The sequence below is a fragment of the Miniopterus schreibersii genome, assembly GCF_964146895.1.
Source record: "Miniopterus schreibersii genome assembly, chromosome: 14".
NCBI classification, from domain to species: Eukaryota; Metazoa; Chordata; class Mammalia; order Chiroptera; family Miniopteridae; genus Miniopterus; species Miniopterus schreibersii.
This window is the reverse complement of record NC_138114.1, coordinates 8,877,110-8,897,720: the sequence shown is the minus strand read 5'-3', so window position 1 is coordinate 8,897,720 and position 20,611 is coordinate 8,877,110. Positions and strand designations below refer to the sequence as shown.

At 46.1% G+C, this 20,611-nt stretch overlaps 1 protein-coding gene across 1 annotated transcript in view; it reads left to right on the top strand.

The window, feature by feature from the left end:
• RET (ret proto-oncogene) overlaps window positions 1–11,043 on the top strand; it is a 52,348-nt gene extending 41,305 nt beyond the window's left edge. The window contains 7 exon segments of the mRNA XM_081158217.1: window positions 8–130; window positions 5,369–5,439; window positions 6,726–6,863; window positions 7,963–8,062; window positions 9,361–9,508; window positions 10,818–10,931; window positions 10,934–11,043. Of these exon segments, the coding sequence (XP_081014343.1) occupies window positions 8–130; window positions 5,369–5,439; window positions 6,726–6,863; window positions 7,963–8,062; window positions 9,361–9,508; window positions 10,818–10,931; window positions 10,934–10,968 (729 nt within the window). The 3' untranslated portion in view covers window positions 10,969–11,043.
• The last annotated feature ends 9,568 nt before the right edge of the window (window positions 11,044–20,611 follow it).

Genomic DNA, 20,611 nt, shown 5'->3' with positions numbered 1-20,611 from the left:
CCTGCAGCTTGTCCATCGGGACTTAGCAGCCAGAAATGTCCTGGTAGCCGAGGGGCGGAAGATGAAGATTTCAGATTTTGGGCTGTCCCGGGATGTGTATGAAGAGGATTCCTACGTGAAGAGGAGCAAGGTACAGGTCCCGGGTGCTGGCCGGGGACCCCGGGCTGGGTGGGGACAGCAGTCAGGGTGGCGGCAGATCCCCTACCATGCCTGGAGAGAATAAAGTGGCTTTTAGGGTATGAGCTTCGAGCCATCATCCCCAAATCCTCCCTGATCTTGCGTCTCTAGAGACCCAGTTCAGGACTGAACCCCGAGTCCTTCGTCTCTTCCTAAGGACCACACCCGCCCTTTCAGAGCCGGCCGCTGGAGAGCTGGGCCCGAAGCTTCCCTTGCTTTCAGTCACTATCACTTGTGAAGGCCACCTGATGCTGAGGAGAGAGCCATCCTCTCCTCTGCAGCGTCCCTCTCCTTCCCACAGAATGCAGGTCACCGTTTCCTTTCTGTGTAATTTAGCTTTTTGCCCAGAGGAGAGTGAAGTGACCGTTCTTTGTAGGAAGGAATGAAGCATGTTACAAGTGGAGGCTCCTCTGGGACAGGAGCCTGGGTGAGTTTGGAAGGCACAAGAGGACCCTGGAGACGGGCCCAGAGATTCAGCATGGGGTTCTTGAAATGGTTCTCCGAATCTCTGAAGTAGGTGGTTGGGGCCCCTCTGGGGAAATCTGATTCCTGGCATTGTCCAGCTTCCTGTGGCATTTGTCTTGGCCTCTTAGGGCTGCTGCCTGTTGAGGCCCCTCCTGCAGCCTCCTTCTGACAGACAGGCACAGCCAGCTCCCAGGCCATTCAGGAGTCACAGCTGACCTGACATGCAGGACAGATGCTGCTCAGAAAAATAGCACCAGAAGCAACTGCATACACTTCAGCTTTGCTCTGAGGGGCGGGGAGAAGCCCTGTGTGGCCACAGGCTGTGAGGACGGTATTTCGTTTTTTCTGGGGTTTCCATTGTGGCAGCGCATCTCAGTACTGTCAGAGGGGAAGTGGAGAGGAGCTACTCCCCACCCTGTGGAGGGATGTGGACAGGGCCTTCCTGTTGTCACACAATCCTCCAAGAAGGCCTGTGTCACAGAGCAGAGAAACACAGGGGGTTCAAACACAGGGCACTGGAGAGCACAGGCTGCTGGCAGCATTCCAGACGCGTGCCCCAGAAACAGTCACACTGCACTAGGGACATGAATCCTAAAGAACGCTTTAAAGAAAAAGGAATTACTGTAAATACTACATTAAAGTCCAGTGCACACAATTTTTAATTGATTGGTGCCTAAAGACTTACCTACTGAAAAGTTATTTATCAAGTTGTATTTGGGACATCTGTGGTCAAGATGGCACATAAATTCTGCTTGCCTCCTCCCACTACCACACGAGCATTACAACTAAATTATAGAACAACCATCCTTCACAATCACCTGAAGACTAGCTGATGAACAGAGCTATAACCAGAGATGTAAAGAAGTAGCCATGGTACCTCTGTTGAGACTGGTAGAAGGTGCAGAGATGTGTCCCACACCTATGTGGCAGTTAAGACTCAGGAAGAATATCTCAGCTGCAGAGGTCCCTGCTGAGGAGTGAGGGGTCCCAGCCTTGCACCAGGCTCCCCAGCCCAGATCACCAGTTCTGGAAAGAGGAATCCCCACAACAGCTGGCTGTGAAAATCAGTGGGGATTCTGTCCAGCTGAGAGGGAGGGCTGCTGTAGATCCAGGCATCCTCTTGAAGGGCCCAAGCACAGACTCACTTGGTCACAAACACACTCCCTAAGCTCCAACAAAAGGACAGCAGCTCAAAAAGTACCAGGGACAAAGGGAGGAACTGAATTATCTGGCTTTGGGGCAAAGGCTGGAGGGGCATCTCTCTCCTGGAACTAAATGCCTACAGGTACCATTGTTGCTTTGTTGAGCCCTCCTCCAGTCCAGCCTACAAGTGCAGCTGGGCACAAAGCCTTGAATCTCCATTAACCAGGCTAACATGGTTCCCACCTCGCCCTGACGATTCTCTTACACCCTGCCTGGCCCGAACCTCTTTCAGAAGCTAATCCACACAAGGTGCTAGCCTGGGCTCACACTGTGGAATTTTCTAAAAATTTCTCCAAGCTCCATAAACCCCAAACAAGAAGTGTCTGGCTTCGGTGTGTCCTGTACCTCTTTCTAAGCATCCCCAAGCCTGGCAGTAGTGGCAACCAGCCATGGTTCACAGCATAACCACTTCCAGGCACCACCAAGCCCATAACAGGCAGCTACCAACCAAATACCGCTTTGTGACTCATACCAGGTAGCCTTGGGCCACACACAGGCAGCAGCTGAAGTTGGCCTGCACTGGAGACCCTCCCAAGAGTCCCCAAAACCAATACATCTGGTGGCTGGCTTCAGATAACACCAGAACACCACCCAATTAGCACTACAAACATCACACCCAAAGGATGGAAGTGGCAGATATCTGAGCCCTGCTACAGCTAATCTCACTCATGAGGTCAGCCCACACACAGCAACTTGCCTTCTGTAGTCCCTGCCAGTCTTCATAACCAGTCAGTATGAGAGTCAGCACCACCCACTGACATTCCAATGGCTATCAAAGCTCAACTACAACAGGAGGGCACACAGTCCACACAAGGGACACCCGAGAGCATCCAGTTCAAGGAAATGGAGATTGCACCGCTGTGCCTCATAGGACACCTACTACATAAGGCCACTCTGCCAAGACTGGGAGACATTGCAAATCTACCTAATACATAGAAACCAACACAGGGAGGCAGCTAAAATGAGACAAAGAAACGTCCCAAATGAAATAACAGTACAAAACTCCAGAACCAAAACTAAATGAATTGGAGGGAAGCAATCTACCAGATGCAGAGTTCAAAACACTGGTGTAAAGGATGCTCAATAAACTTCAGGGAAGAATAGATGATCTCAGTGAGAACTTCAACAAAGAGATAGGAAATATAAAAAAGGAAATAGAAACCATAAAAAGCCAGTCAGAAATGAAGAATACAATAACTGAAATGAATGCATTAGCTGAAATCAACAGCAGATTAGATGTAGCAGAGGATTGAATTAGCAATTTGGAAGACAAGGTAGCAAAGCACCCAATTAGAGCAGAAGAAAAAGAATCCAAAAAAAGGATAGTTAATGGGATGGGACCTCTGGGACAACATCAAGCATAACAACATCCACATCATAGTGGTACCAGAAGGAGGAGAGAGAGAGCAAGAGATTGAATCTATTTGAAGAAATAATTACTGAAATATTCCCTAACCTGGTGAAGGAACACAAGTCCAGGAAGTGCAGAGAGTCCCAAACAAGATAAATACAAAGAGGTCCACACCATGACACATCATAATTAAAATGCCAGAGATTAAAGACAGAGAGAATCTTAAAAACAGTAACAGAAAAGCAGTTATTTACCTACAAGGGAGCTCCCATAGACTTGTCAGCTGATTTCTCAACAGAAACATTTCAGGCCAGAAGGGAGTGGTACAAAATATTCAGAGTGATGAAAGGCAAGGACCTAGACCTACAGCCAAGACTACCCTACCCAGCCAAGCTCTCATTTAAAATCAAAGGAGATAAAAAACTTCTCAGACAAGATAAAGCTGAGGGAGTTTATTACCACCAAACCGCTATTACAAGAAATGTTATAGGGACTTCTTCAAGAATAAGAAGGAAATAAAAAATATGAATCAGAAAATGTCTCAAAAGAATCTCACTGACAAAGGCAAACACATGCTAAGAGCAGTGGATCAGCCAACACTAAAACTATTAGAAGGGTTAGAAAGCAAAAGTAGCAAGATCATATGTAATTACAACAGTAAATTAAAGGATACACACAAATGAAGTAAAAAATAATGACAAAAACATAAATATACAGAGGAGGTGATTAATAATAGTAGTGATTATAGAATGTGTTCAGACTTAAGCAGCCATCAGCTTAAAATAGACTACTATAAACATAGCTTGGTATATGTGAAGCACAGAGTAACCACAAACCAGAAATCTACAAGAGAAACACAAGAAATAAAAAGGAACACAAATATAACACTACAGAAAGTCATCAACATACAAGGGAAGAGAGCAAGAAAATAAGAAAGGAATGGAAAAGTAAAAACAGAAAACAATAAAACGGCTATAACTATGTACCTGTCAATAATTACTTTAAATGTAAATGGATTAAATGCTCCAATCAAAAGATGAATGGGTAAAGATGAGGTGGTACATATATGCAATGGAATATTACTTGGCCACAAAAAAGAATGAAGTCTTACCACTTGCAACAACATGGATGGACCTAGAGAGCATTGAGGAAAGTGAAATCGGTTGAACAGAGAAAGATAAATGCCATATGATTTCACTTATATGTAGAATCCAAAACAATAAAATAAACTAATGAGCAAGACAGAAGCAAACTTAGAGAGAACACCCTAATGATTGCTAGATGGGAGGGGGTTTGGGGGCTGGATGAAAAAGATGAAGGGATTAAGAAGTACAAATTGGTGCTTACAAAATAGTTACAGGGATGTAAAGTACAGCATAGGGAATATACTCAATAATATTGTAATAATTGTGTGGTGTCAGATGGGGACTAGACTTACCACGAGGATCACTTTGTAAGGTATATAAATGTCTAACCACTGTGCTGTACACCTGAAACTAATATAATATTGAATGTCAACTGTGATTGAAAAATAAAATTTTTGAAGTTGCATTGAAAGGGCTTATTAGGTCTGACCTTAGCACCTCTGCAGTGTGGGGCACTCTCCAGAGGATGCTGAAAGGGCCCTGGCATAAAATAAGAGGGAAAACCAGCACATAAACAGGTTTCTTCTCTCAGAGCTTCTCAGAAGAGCTGTTAGCATATTAGTTTACATCAGAAGTCTCCAAGATAGAAATGCTGGTTTCCCAAAGGCATTCGCCCTCAGAAATCAGGGTAGATCTTGTTAGATGGTGTTCTTGACCCACTAGTTGGGCAGCACCACCCAGGGTACCCCAGAGCTCCGCAGATGTGGCCGTAGAGGACCTAGCTTGGGCTTGGTATCAATTCCTCGGGTTCCCTCTCAGCAGGAATGTGGTGCATGACAAACAAGCCCTGTGTATCTATGGGCAGGCCAGCTGACTCCCTCTGGCATCTCAGCCATGCCTGGGAGGGCCAGGCTGGATCTCTGGCCCCTCCGAAGCTGAGCTACCAGTTCCTTACCCAGGAGCATTCTGAGTGTCATTACTCAGCTGGAAGCACCTGGGACAGGGCCACAGCCTCCTCCACACTCCCCTCCTCCAGTTCCCAGGGTGTCCGAGCAACATTAATGCCCATCTTTCACTCCCTCCTTAGGGCCGGATTCCAGTCAAATGGATGGCAATTGAGTCCCTTTTTGATCATATCTACACCACCCAAAGTGATGTGTAAGTGTGGGTGTTGCTTTCCTGGGGTGCAGGTTACATGCGAAGGGGACTATGACACCAGTCTGGGCAGCTCAACTGGGTAACAACGCTGGCCCTGAGTGCCTGTCAGCTCGTGCCAACCATCCACAGGGACTCCCCAACCCGAGGGAGCTTTGTGTCTTCCTTTGGCAGATGACCAGGGCTCAGGCAGTAGTTCTGAAAGCTGAAGTAACATCCTGAGAGCGGTGAGCAGTGGCCGCAAAGCCCCCTCACTTTCCCCCTTCCCCTCCTCCTCTCCCCTGCCTCCTGTGGAAGTCTTAGTGACACACAGGCCTAGCCCAGCAGCTCCCCTTCGTTGGGCCTGACCAGGACTGGGCTCCGCCAGGGCGCCTGGGATTGGTCCCCACCATAGGTGGGAATGGCCTAGAGTAAGTTCTAGCTGGTGTGCCCCAAACTGCTTAAAGACAGAACCCAAACTCAGTCTTCCAGGTCAAATTACAGACTTGGTAGTTTTCAAAAACACAGCAGACTTGTCTCTTCTAAGTGTCCTGCCACTAACAGACGTGCACATCTTGAGTAATGTGGGCTGTGAAGAGGCAATTCTTACAGTTTTAAACAGCTCTTTTCTGATTGTGGAAGTTGACAATTGGGAAATTCAAAGTAAAGCATACTGAAGAGACTAAGAGCCACTTGGACCCTGCCCCCCCCCCCCCGAGTAACCACTGCTGGCCTCACAAGCATGACCTTCTCATGGTTTCCGTGGGAAGCAGGTGTTTGCTTTTCATCACTGGAAGCGGGCTCATGTGACGATGTTATTTTGTGATATGATTTTGTTCCAACTTCACAGTAAATTTTCCCTCACAGTTAAGTATTTTTTCGAAAGCAGTGCTTTTTTTCTTCTAAGACTTTATGGACATTTCTGAGCATACAGAAGGTGGAGGAAATGTGCCAGGAACCTGGGCCTGTGGCCGGGGTCCAGCCTGCATTTTGCTGCACTTGCTGGGCTGCTCTGGGCCACCTCTGATACCTCACTGATCCCCTGCCTTGGCCTGCCCAGTGCCCCCTGTGGGTGTGAGGGCTGAGCTGGGAGGCCTCACGGGGCAGGGGCAGGGCAGCCAGGTGGCTCTCCCCACCTCATCCTGCATCCATTGGTGCAGGGGGCCCCAGGCTGAGACCAGCTCTCTGTAGGTGACAGTGGGGGCTCTGGGCTGGTGGGTCAGCAGCTGCTGGGGGTTTGGATGCCTGAGTTTCCTGGAGGGCGCTACAGGCCTGGGGTGGCCACTCACTGGTTGTCTTGCTCCCCATAGGTGGTCCTTTGGTGTCCTGCTATGGGAGATTGTGACCCTGGGGGGCAACCCCTACCCCGGGATTCCTCCTGAGCGGCTCTTCAACCTTCTGAAGACAGGCTACCGGATGGAGAGGCCCGACAACTGCAGCGAGGAGATGTGAGCATGCGTTGCTTTGGCCCGGGTTTGGGGGCGGGGCACGTGCGCTTCTTCCCTCTGGCTCCTGAGCAGCCCTGGGTGCCAATCTGCGGTGAGCTGGGAGTGGGCAGTGCCAGGGCAGAGCATGACCAGTTAGAAGTCACAGAACCACTCTCGGGCATGGCGGCGGATGCTGAGGATCCAACTCCCCCGGGGGCTGGGTGGACTTCCTGGGGGGACCTACAGGATGAGGGAAGCGGAGCGCAGGCACAGTCGTGGGAAGGATGAGCCGGCACTTCAGACTCAGAGCAGCTGAGCCCAAGGCCAGAGACCTGTGCCTGTTGGTCACTTGCAGAGGGGCAGATAATTCAGTCAGGCCCATGGAGCACATATTGGGGCGTGCCCAAGTGGGGGTGCAGAGGCAGGCAAAGGGTAGGCAGGCAGAGCCCAGACTTCAGCCCAAGGGCGCAGCCTTCGCACGCGGAGGTTCTCGGGTGATTCTCGGAGGACAGGTGGAGGTCACATGAGAAAGGGGTTGTCTGCGTGCAGACACATGCCCGTCCATTTATCCCACAAAGTCTTTGTGCGCCTACCATGTGCCTGGCGCGGGGCTCAAAGGGTGAGTGGCGCCACCTCCCTGGCAGCCTGAGCTGGCGGCCAGCCGGCCCAGCGCTCCGCACACGGCAGTCCTGGAGGCCTCGCGGCCGAGCGGGGCCTGGCAGAAGTGAGGGGGTGATAAAGGTGTAAGACAGAGGTGTGATTGGCACACGTTTTGTGTGTTTCCACACCTAGTTCATCCTTCCTAAGAGCTGTAAGGACTGGCATCTCCCACTCAGTCGTCATAGTGGGCGCGGCATCTTGTTAGCTGTTTACCAGTGTCCCTGAAGGGACTTGAAAACAAATCTCTCTCAAGGGAAGGGAAGCTTATAATACTGGGCACCCTGAGCCCCCGATGAGCCCTCAGATCCTGGCCCAGCTCAGAGGAGGATGTCAGTGATGCAGAGACTGCTTTGGGGTTTGAGAACAGAGCCCCCCAGGCCCCTGGCACTGTGCTGGGTGTGGTGGCCGTGACAGCGTGGTTCTTGCTGGGTCATAGCCTCCTGTCTGCACTTCCCACCAGGTACAGCCTGATGCTGCAGTGCTGGAAGCAGGAGCCAGACAAGAGGCCAGTGTTTGCCGACATCAGCAAAGACCTGGAGAAGATGATGGTGAAGAGGAGAGTGAGTGTCTGGCGCGGTTCCCAGTGCAGGCGCCAGCAGGCTGGGCGGGGCAGGGGGCATGTGGTGGGGAGGGGTGGTTCCCAGCCCCAGTCCAGGTCCACGGAGGGCCCTGTGCCTGGGCAGAGCGAGGCTGTGCAGGGTGAGATGGGGTGCTGGCCCTCAAGGGCACCAGGCCCTTAGGCTTCTTTTCAAATCATGAAGATACCAAGATTTTTAGCTTGACACTTGGGAAGAGCTCTCAGAAGACAGGTGTATGGGGGATATATTTCAAAGCCAAACAAAATCACAGGTAAAAGTTGACCTGAGTGTCCTAAATTCAGATGTTCTGAGGGGCCTGGCTGGGGGGGAGGGTGAGTAGGGAAGAGCACACCAGCCCTCTGAGGGACCCCTTGTTGTAGGCACATGTGACCTATAGGAAAATGAATTCCAGTGTGTCAGGTCTTCCAAATTTTAGGAGATTTTTTTTAGGTTAAGTTTCCCAGTTTTTAATGTCAGCAACTCATTTATATTTTTAAAAGCCCAGTGTGGGCCCAACAAACCAGACCTGGGAGGCGAGATTCGGCTGGTGTGCCTCCAGGTGACAGCTCTGGAGGACCAGGAAGTCAGCAAAGTCTGAACTAACAGTTACTGAGCAGTTGCTGTGCCCGTATCTATCTTACATCGTGGAAATGCAAGTCAACAGGCAGGCACAGACCCTGCCCTCGTGGTGCTTACATAGACTGCTTCGTCCTCATGTGTACATTTACCAACAGTTGTAATCCCTGGAAACGGGAAACAGGAAAAGCAAGATGCATGGTCTAGGCCATTTGTAGTAAAGTGTATCGTTTGGGCAGAGCCTCCAAATCCTGTAATGCAGGGTCACCCTAAACAAGCACAGCTGATGCCAAGGACGCCTTCCTAGCGCAGGGCTGAGGGGCAGGCAGGGGATGCAGATGGGCAATGATCTTGGCACTTCCGCATGAGCAATGGGGCTGAAGGGAGCTCTCCCAGAGCCTAGGGTTTATAAACAGGCCGGTTCCTAGTGCTGGGCATGGTGCCCAGTGCTGCAGAGATGGGACCCAAACAGTGAAGGAGGACATTTCTGCCCCCAAGGAGATGACTTTCTAGGGGGGAGCAATGAGGAACAGGCCAGGCAATGCAGGGGCTGGAGGACCTCAATGTTGGCAGTCTGGTAAGGGGCTCAGGTCCCTTGGAGAAACCAGTCGCTGGTGTGGAATGGGACATGGCCAGGACTTCTGCCCAGGAGTCCAGCAGTGGCCCACGTTGGGGAGTGGTGACCAGCCATCTTTCTGTTCTAGGACTACTTGGATCTGGCCGCGTCCACCCCATCCGACTCCCTGCTTTATGACGATGGCCTCTCGGAAGAGGAGATGCCCCTGGTGGACTGTAATAATGCTCCCCTCCCTCGAACCCTCCCCTCCACGTGGATTGAAAACAAACTCTATGGTAGAATTTCACATGCATTTACTCGATTCTAGCAACATTGTTCCTCTCTGCACTATCCTTACTCTCTGGAATGCTTTTTAAGAGTCTTTCTGGTCTGAATGAAACCAAAGTCCACTCTGAACCTTTTTATTTGTAATGTCTGATTTTGCATCCGTTTACATTCAGGCATTTTTGCAACTATGTTTTTTTTAAAGGATGTGAAAATAAGTGTAATTACTATACTGCCCCGCAATTTAAAATGAAAAAGGAAGTGAGCAGGGCAGAACACTCAGGGGATGTGGAGAGATGATGATGTCATTTCTGGGGCGGGTAGCAAGTCGTAGTACTTCTAATTTAACTACTGGAATACACTTACCCAGTCTGGGGAGGCATCTGATTTAGAAAGGAGGAGCCAGCACCACCTGCCTGCGCTGAGGGCACAGCCAGTGGTCCCCGGACCCCGTCTGGGCGGGCAGGCAGCTCCGGGGGCCTCTCGGTGCTGGGTGCCCAGCCACGTGCCCAGAGCCGGGAGGTCACACGCAGGCAGCTGTTTTCACATCCTTTGTGTTACACACTGTCCTGACGGTGGTCACTTACGCAGTCAGTGCTAAAAGCTAGAGCAAATGCTTTCTGAGAGAACGTAGTCCGTGGTGCTGTGGTCTTGCAATGGACAGTAAATACGGTTCTTGCCAAAACTCCTTCTTTTGTCTTCAATTAAATACTTGAAAATTTTTTCTGTTTTCTAACCTCATCATTGATTGTTTTTTGAAATCTTGGCGTTTCAAGCACTCTTCAGCTGGGACTGTTCCTTTTGCATGCCTCCTGAGTCACTGGGTTCCTTGCTGGCTTTGGGTCTCGTGCTATATGCCATTTCCTGTCGCCGCTGTGGGACTCACCCGTGTGCACCCTTGATCTGGAAGATCCTCTCCTCCAGGGTAGACTTGGGTGGAAAATAGTAGGCTTCCTAGGTCAGAGAGCTTTTTATGGAAGCTGCCCCCTGCAGTAAGCCGTTGAGGACAGCCATAAGCAGATGCTTTATGGTGCCTTAGACAGAGAGTTAAGCAGGTCAACAAAAAGATACCAGAGTTGAGAGTCTGAAGCTTATAAAAGTCAAAATTGGGAGTTTCTGTCAAGTTACAGTTACCAAGAGAGCTCGTGATATTTCCCCCAATACGTGCTTTGGAAACCTGGAGCATGAAACCGTTCCTGTAATTGGCACAGAATCCAGAAGTTTGGTTTGAACCTCAAAGGGAGTTTTGCCAAGGCCTTACTGTCTGCACATGAAATTTGGTTCTTCAGTGCAGAACAAATGATCTGTTTTCGTTTTTAGGCATGTCAGACCCGAACTGGCCTGAAGAGAGTCCTGTACCACTCACGAGAGCCGATGGCACTAACACTGGGTGTCCACGATATGCAAATGATAGTGTATATGCTAACTGGATGGTTTCACCCTCTGCGGCACAGTTAACGGACTCGTTTGATAGTTAACATTTCTTTGTGAAAGGTAATGGACCCGCAAGGAGAGGAAACGTGCCGAGACTGTCCACCGGCCCTCACTGTGCCCTTTCCGCTGGCCAGTGGTTCTCCCTCCCAGCAGACCTTGAGCACTGGATGGGAGTCCCGAGCCCAGTGTTTAGGTCCCTCCTCCCTCTTCAGCCCTCGGCAGCCCCGTGTTTGGTCTGTGTTCACCAGGGATCACCGTACTCTGCGCTCACGTTTGGGTCCCTCAGTTACTACCTGATCTGTTTGGTTGCCGCCAAACAAGGCAACGAGATTTAAACATGAAGCACACACTCCCCCCGCCCCCACAAAGGCAGCAAGGAAAAAACCTGGCCCAAATGACCCGTCCGTGTTGAGAATGGGGACCTGGCAAGGCCTAGTGATGTTGTCAGAACCCTGCCAGGGCTGGAGGGGGAGAGGGGATCTTGGGACAGGCCTTGGCTCAGCATTCAAGATCCTGAGAATTTTTTTTTTAATTATAAGAAAACCTTTTCATAGGAAAACATTTTTTTATTACAATTAAAATGATTATTAGATTTAGCACAATGGAGAGATTTGATGCCAGTTTGCTGTGTAGACAAGTGGTGTGAGGGAAGAGAGCTCACGGACACATTTGCCCCATCACTGAGTGGTCTCCGCCCCGTCAAGAACAGCACAAAGGAAGGGGGCGTGTGAGTGGAGTGGCCTCCAGCCCAGGCGTTGCTGACCACAGACACGTGGCCGCTGTGAGCCCACCCCCAGCCTTCGGTCCACTGCATGCCCAGCACCAAAAATCAGCCGCTCGTCTCGCACGTCAGGAGTGGGGGGAGCCGGTGCTCGGTGTAAAAGGGACCGTTCGGCTAGTTATGTTAGAAGTAGTACTGACAATGACCAAGGACCACTGCACCTCCAGTAACAGTTCTGATGTGGAAAAGACAGTGTCTGGCTCTTATAGAGCTTGTGTGTAAAAGGACATGTATCCACTCTTCCTGTGTTTGTAACAATGCTGCTATAGTGAGACATTTTTGTTTCTTAGATTCCGACTGTGACTCATAAGCTTCGTCTCTGCCTGTTTGTGGTCAGACACTGCGCCCCTCCCCTCTTGGGGGGCGGCTTTGGGAAAGTCCTGGTGGCTCTTCTGTTTGTCTCAGCACCGTGACTTCCCAGGAGAGGATCGGTTACCAAAACACTGCCTGGCCTTCAGATGAAAGCACTGTGAAAGGACTTAACTGTAGTTTTATTACAATACTGTATTTTATAGGCATTTCATAAAATTAATGGCATTTTTGTGGCCAAGAAGGCTTGGCTGAGTGTGTGTTGGAGCCTCGTGGTGTGTGCGTGCCTCTGTACACACACCCAGAGAAAGCTGGAAAAGCACTTACGGGAGATGTAACGTGGCTGCCGTTGGAGCCATTTTTCAGATCCACTATGATTAGTTCTTTTACAGATACCTAGTTGGAAGCTTTTGGTTTTCAGATGTGTTTAATCCTAGTCTTATTAAATATGAATAAACTCTCAAATTATTAAAAATGCCTACTTAATAAGTGAGTTGCTGTAGCAGGTTTGTTCTCAGCAGGTTGCATACTCCGGGTCTAAGTGGCTGACCCAGTGGTGGAGAATTAACCCTTAACTAATAACCTAATTGTCTAGTCCTGAGTTATAAAAGTTCTCATACCTACTAGTCCTATCAGAATTTTCATGCATATATGCAGAAGTTATTAAGTGTTAAGTGTTACTAAGTATTAAGTAGCAATCTGCCAGTTATTAAAATTTGTAAAATCTATTTATGAAAGGTTATTAAAAGCATACCATGTTAATTTGTTTTTGTAAATCAAGGTGACTAAGAAAATAATTTCAGTTATGTAAATAAAATCATGTATCATAAAATGTGTAAACTTCTTTTCTCTAACTTCCTAGTTGGAAACCTCAGGGTTTTTTGACTTCGAAGTTTCGGTGCAAGGATTGAAATGTCCCAGGAATCTGTTGGGGTAACTACTGGGGAACTAACAGCAATGGATGGTTAGGAGGCTGTTGGTAATATTATCAACTTGTCTTGCACAATATGTATGTGAACAGGCACATTTATAGTAACTTAAAAACTCAGCTAGTTCCGCCATTCAAGGAATCCGTTCCTTGAGGTTTCCTTCTCAGGAATAGAGCCGCAGCCAATGTCAGGTTCAGGTGTTTATAGTCCCCTGGCACTGTGCTTGCTGCTTGTTTCTTGAAGCTGGAGTTGGACACTTGTGGGAGAGAAGCTGTAAAATGCATAGTCATAGCTGAAAGTCCATTAGAAGTTGGAGGGGAAATTACGCCCTGAACCACTATAAAGCTAAAATACTAAATACTTCTGTTCCCATCCTCCCGTTGGACTGTGCAGACATTCTGTGGACCCCTCAAAATGCCTGGCAGGGAGCAGGTGGGTCAGTCGGCAAACACAAGTTGTTACCAACATAAATCTGACTCACAGCCGCCGAGGCCTGTCATTGCCTGGTGCAGGCGGATGCACAAGCACACACCAGCTCCTCGAGCCTCGCCCACGGCCGCCCGGCCCCCCTGCAGCGGCTGCCTCGGCACCTGCGTGCTCTCCGCTTCCTCCTTCAGTCTGGACTACAGGGGCTGGAAATAAACCTAATTTCTAGGGTCAGTTATTTGCTATAGCCGTTACCTCTGAACGTTTAGAAACCCATGATGAGAAAAGCTAACACTAAAATACTAAAAAGCCCCTTTACAAGACCGCAGGCGTTTGTACTCGGTTTATTTTTCCATTTGTGTTCAGTTTATTTTTCTTAAGCAGCATATTCTCACCAGCCTCCACGGATGATCCCTTCCCACCAGCTTATTTGGGTGCAAATGTAGTTGAATGCAATGTCTGAGAACAGGATTTAGACAGATACTTCATATATAAAAGAAAATTTGATAGAGAAGTGCAATTTCCTGCAGTACAGATAACGCTTTTCCCCCAGGCGGGGAAGTAAATGGCTTTCTCTCGGCCCAGCATATTCACACAAAGGGTATTTAGCTGGTGGTATTTAAGGTGGTTCCAGGAAATGCCTCAGAAGGTCTTACCTCTGTGGCCCTGGAAGATGTGGTGAGAGTGGGTGGGAAGGACACTTGCAGCCTGGGGCACACGCCCCTCACATTTCGGCATAAAGACACGTGTGCCGCTTGTCCTCTGCTCCTGCGCCATTAGACACGGAGCGCCCTCCACTGAGGCTGCCTGCCCTGTCCCCTCCCTTCTCCAGCGCAGCAGCCGTGACGGCCTGTTAGGACTTTGTCGGGTCTCCCACCTCTTTAGGGAGCTAGGACTCACGAAGGATTATCTTTGCTAAGATGATACGAAGCCAGAACCTGGAGGTAGAGGAGTTTCCTGTTTGTCCTGCAGCGGAGGTTGGGTGGGTTGTCGTCTAACAGCTGGAGCATAAGCTTCGCCCCGCAAGCTAATGAGACACACACTGAACACCCAAAGGAAACCACCACGGTTAATCTTTGCCACTCAGGTTTTGATTGCTGTGTCAAGTGACAAGATATTTTTGCAGATGTTTCTGAGATGTGCTGAATCACAGGACCTGGCCAACCAACATCTCCCAGCAGGAGCCCAGGCAAGGGAGCACCACAGGGAGGCCATCTGCCTGTGGTGGCTGCAGGCTGCAGGGACATGGACATCACAGGGACCTGGGCCAGGCAGCATGGGAGGAGCAATGACGTGAGACGACTCCAACCACAGTGACTTCAGGAGTTCTGTCCCACATCAGGAAAGACCGTGATCCTGCATCCTTTCTGATGACACTGAACAATTCAGGTTCACAATGTGGGCAGGCAAGGTAAGGAAAGTGTATGCTAAAACTTAAAAAAAAAAAAATTATTTTTTGAGAAGAAAGTCATTTTGATGTTTCATACAGACAACATTTACCATGCACACTGTCAAGTTCTTGAATAAAAACGCAAAGTCCATTTTAAGTGTCCATGCTTTTATTGATCTTTGTACCAAATTAAACCATATCTTTTTTAGCTGCTCTTGTTTCTCACCTGCCCCCCAGTCCTTTCTGTGCTTGTCATTTCCCCACTGAGGAAAGACATTCCTCTGGCTGAGAAGGGTCTAGCCCAGGGGAAGAAAGAACATAAAGCTGCCTCTTGCCACCTGAGGCAAGGGACTTGGTCCGGAGGACTGGAGGGGGTCCGTACAGAGCCTGTGGCACAGCCCTGTTCTGGGGGCTCCTCCCACCAAGGTCATATGACTTGCTCCATACTTTGTGCTTTTCTTCTGAGAGTTTTAAAGAGCTTGAAATTTTTCCTGGAGGCTCTGTTGCCACAGGGCCTGAGAGGCCAGGAACACCTGAAGGGTTTGGGAGACTTCATGAGTGTCTGGGGGAAGGGGAAAGAGTATAGGAAATGATTTTTAAGAATAGGAATAATACAGAGGAGGGGAGGGTTCTGGTCTCTCAAGATAGTCATTAAAATAAGTAAAAGTGTTGTGGAAGAAAAGAAATTTTTAAGAGAGGTCCAATTATCTATAATCCTTTGCTTTATAGCAATAAAGACCACCCAAATGAGAACAAGCAGAAGCTATTTACTCTGAACTTGCTATAGCAAGAGACTCCGCCACTCTCACTTGTTTTTGGCAGAGACTCAAAGGCAAGCAGAGGAGCGCAAGAGCTGGAGAGTGGGAACAAAAGGAGGTGGGAGCTTCGGGTGTGCTGTCATCAGGCGGTTGGCGTGGCAAAGCTGGAGGCAGGCTAGATAGAAGCAGGGCATGTTATGTGACTCACTTGGGGAACGTACTTGGCTTTCCTAGGTTGGTTCTGAGTTGGAAATGGGAGCATCAGATAGAGAAGCTGGCAGTCATTGAGCGAGTCTTGATTATCCTGGGCCGATGACTGCACAGGTTGTGGATCAGAGTTCGTTCGTTATATGTGATCTAGCCATTGTCTGTTTGCATATTCACACTTTCAGTTCCCAATTTTGGTCTTTTTTTTTTTTTTTGGCTTATAGGTTGAAAAATTCAAGGAAGTCCAATGGGGGGAAAACGAGGACATCTGTAATACTCAATAGTAAAGATAAATTTAAGAAAATTAATTCAAGGAAGTAAAAAAATCCGGATCTTCACCACCTTAAGACTGATTGTTCAGTCATCTCCATGGCGAACTACATCATGAAGTGTCCTTGATCTTGCTGTTGTATCATCACAGTGATCATCTGACATGAAAGTGGCTGTGCAGAAGCATTTCAGAACCTGGATAGAATGCAGTGGACCTGCATCATGATCACTATGACAATGACAAGAACAATTAACAATCCCTGTAAGGTGCTTTGAACCAAGAATTCCAACCCAGGCCAAGAACAAGTCCTGTATAGGCCATGGGGATCCACTTTAGAGAGCCAAGTAGCCCTTGTCTTAAGGCACTGTGCCACCTGTCCCACCTTCCTGGTTTTCCTGATCCAAGTACAGTACTAGGAATGGCACAGACCATGACTAACCAACAAGAAATCCAGAACAATGTCCATCATTGTCATGCCAAAGAGTTGGGATTGATCTGTGATCCGTCTAGGGAAGAGATAGTACCACTAATGACTTCTGCCAAAGTTAGTGGTAAGTTTCTTATAATCCTATATGTCTAAATCCCACCAATGGGAATTATGAGCAAGTCATTCCCCCAGGAAGAGTACCGAATAACCAAGGGTGGCTTCCTTTTGGAGATCGTGTCTGGATCAGAATTTTTAGCCTTTATGATTTATAGAATTAGGATCTCTGTGTACAGACAAGTTTTGAAATGCTATTCCTACATGCATGAGGTGTAAGCCTAAAGTAAACAGAACCAGGCATCCTGATCACAAAATATTTACTATCTGGCAGGGACACATGGAGATCTAGGAGAAAAATCTGTTCATGACAGAAGGACAAAACCAGGCCTTACATTAGCTGGTTACATGTTTGGACCTATATGGGTCTGAAGGTGTTCAAAGGACCCTTGAGGCTTTGGTTCTGACCATGTCCCACTTTTATAGTTTTTCCAGGATTATGTTGTAGACTGGTGACACATAACCCCAAAATGACCTCTAGTCTCTTTAAAGCTTCTCTTCCGGTGTTGATTTAAGCTAGTAATCAGTTTATACCCTATGAGTAGTTTCAGGGAGAAATTTAGCTGATATCTATTTGAATTTATCTGATGCTACCAAGCAACTATCTTGAGGGCACTGGAGATTATATAAATGGAGTGAGTGCACAATCAGATTCTTCCCACTCTTCCTTTTCAGAATCGGGAACTAAAAGTTGACATTTTATAATGGCATCTTTCAGTCCCTGCAGATATTTATCTTTTGAGGGTTTAGATAGGGTCATGACCTTGGTTAAGTTTATTTGTTTGTCAGGATAACCTGCTAGAACATTTCCTTTTAGCTTCTCTTTTTGCATGGTTCTTTATAATAGCCAACTCTCTAGGACACTGAGTACATCTAAAAGTTGCTTGACTTCCTGTCCATTTTGGTGAGGGTTCTAACATACAAAAATCATGTACTATTACGAAAGCATTTTTACTATTTGTATATATGTTTACTGTCTAGTCTTTGCCTAGTTGATAAGCTCTAATAAATTCAATAGGTTCTGTCATCTGGTCTGATTTTACCTCAGATAGAGGACTATGTTTTAAAAGAGACCTTAAATTAGTGAAAGTATATGCCGTTAGATAACTTCCAGCTTCAGTTTTGAGGTATCAACAAAGAGTATCAGGTAAGGGTTCTCAATAGGAGACTAATAAATCTGAGTGAGGTACAGAGAGTTCCCTAATTATCTGAGGTAAGATAATCACAAGGCTCCCCTTCTACTGGGGAAAGAGTAGCAGGATTCAGGGTATTGCAGCAGTGAATAATAATGTGATAGGGAGAGGACAAGTAATAGAATTTTGTAAGAGATTAATCAGCTGGTTAATAAGTGTTGTGTTTTCAGTCAGTAGTAATGTCTGTTCTGCAGGCAGAACCATGAGGCCAAGTCAGGAGCCTAAAAATAGCTCAGCAAAAGCATCGAAAAATTTTGCAGCAGATCACAAGAGGGGTAAGCCTTTGCACCTGGTGAAGGGAAGACTATAATAAGTAATAGGTTTTGGATGGTTCCCATGAAACACCAAGGGCAGGTTGAGATTGCTCATACACAAATAGACAAAATGGTTTTAGTTGTTATGGATGTTTCGGGAAGGAGGCCATTGAGAAGCTGTCTTCAGGTTCCAGAAGTCCTGATCAGCTTGGGCTCTCAGAGGAGAGAACCAATTTCTGAGAACTTAGTCACTTCATAAGAAAAGGTATCAGAGCACCTAAATATATAAAGCAAATAGCGAAGGACATAAAGGGAGAGATCGACAATAACAGAGTCATAGTAAGGACCTTTAACATCCCTTTGACGTCAATGAGTATATCTTCCGGACAGAAAAATCAACAAGGAAATGATGGCCTTAAATGACAAATTAGACCAAGTGAATTTGATATTTTTAGAGCATTTCACCCCAAAGTTGCAGTTCTTTTCACATGGAATATTTTCCAGGATAGACTGCATTTTAGGGTACAAAACAAGTCTTAGTAAATTTGAGAAGACTGAAATCATATCAAGCATATTCTCCAACCACAATTGTATGAAACTAGAAATAAATTATGAGAAAAAAACCTGAAAACCATGTAAGCACATGAAGGCTAAATAACATGCTACTAAACAATAAATAGGGTAACAATGAGATCAAGGAATAAATCAAAAGGTACCTTAAGACAAATGATGATAAAAACACAATGACCCAGAATCCATAGCACATAACCAAAGCAGTCTTAAGAGGAAAATTCATGGCAAGACAGGCCTACCTCAAGAAGCAAGAAAAATCTCAAACAATCTAACCTTAAACCTAAAGGAACTAGAAAAAAAACAATAAACAAAGCCCAAAGTGAGTAGGACGAAGGGAATAAGAAAGATCAGAGCAAAAATAAAGTATTAAAAAAAATCCAAAGATCAATGAAACTAAGAGCTGGTTCTTTGAAAAGATAAACAAAATTGATAAACTTTTAACTGAACTCATCAAAGAGAGATGGACCCAAATAAATAAAATCAGAAATGAAAGAGAAGTGACAAGTGACACCACAGAAATATGAAGAAATATAACAACAAACTGGACAATCTGGAAGAAGCGGATAAATTTCCAGAAACAAAATTCTTCCAAGACTGAATCAAGAAGAAACAGAAAATCTGAACAGACCAGTAACTACTAACGAAATTGAAGCAGTAATAAAAAAAACTCCCAACAAAAAAAAGTCATGGACCAGATGGCTTCACAGGTGAAGTTTACCATATATTCAAAGAAGAATTAGCACCTATTCTTCTCAAACTGTTTCAAAAGAAGGGAAGGCTCCCAAGCCCATTGTACAAGGCGAGCATCACCATATTCCAAAACCAGACAAAGACATTACCAAAAAAAAAACAAAAGAAGAAAGAAAATTATAGGCCAATATTCCTGATGAATATAAATGTGAAAATACTCAAGAAAATATTAGCAAACTGAATTCAGTAATACATTAAAAAGATCATACACTATGATCAAGTGGGATTTATTCCTGGGATGCAAGGTTGGTTCAATACCTACAAATCAATTAACATGATACACCACATAAACAAAATGAAGGATAAAAATTACACAAACATGTAAGTTGATGCATAAAAAGTATTTAACAAAATCCAGCGTCCATTTATGATAAAAAATTATCAGCAAGATGAAAATAGAGGGAACATACCTCAACATAATAAAGGCCATATATATATGACAAATCCTTAGCTAAAGTCATACTCAATGGGAAAATCTAAAAGTATTTCTCTTAAAATCAGGAATAAGACAAGGATATCCACTTTTACTCATTATAGTATCAAAAGTCCTAGCCACATAAATAAGACAAGAAAAAGAAATAAAAAACTTCCAAATTGGAAAAGAAGAAGTAACAGTCATCATTTGCAGATGACATGATACTATGTATAGAGAACTTTAAAGATTTCACCAAAAAAACTATTAGAATTGATAAATGAATTCAGTAAAGCAGGAGGATACAAAATTAATAATTAGAAATTAGTTGCATTTTTATACATCAATAATGAACTATCAGAAAGAGAAATTAAGAAAACAGTCCCATTTATAATTGCATCAAAAAATGAAGTACCTAGGAATAAATTTAACCAAGGAAGTTAAAGTTCTATACTCAGAAAATTATAAGACATTGAAGAAAAAAATTGAAGAAGATACAAATAGGTGGAAGCATATCCTCTGCTCATGGATAGAAAGAATTAACGTCATTAAAATGTCCATGCTAACCAAAGCAATCTATAGATTCAGTGCAATTCTTATCAAAATACAAAGGTCATTTTTCACAGAACTAGAACAAATAATCCTAAAATTTATATGGAACCACAAAAGTTCCTGAATAGTCCCAGCAATCTGAGAAGGAACAAAGTTGGAGGTGTCATGCTCACCTGATATCAAACTATACTACAAGGCCATAGTAATCAATACAGCCGTGTACTGGCATAAAAACACACATCAATCAATGGAACAGAATAGAGAGGCCAGAAATAAACCCATGCCTATATGGTCAATTAATGTATGACAAAAGAAGCAAGAATATACAATGGGG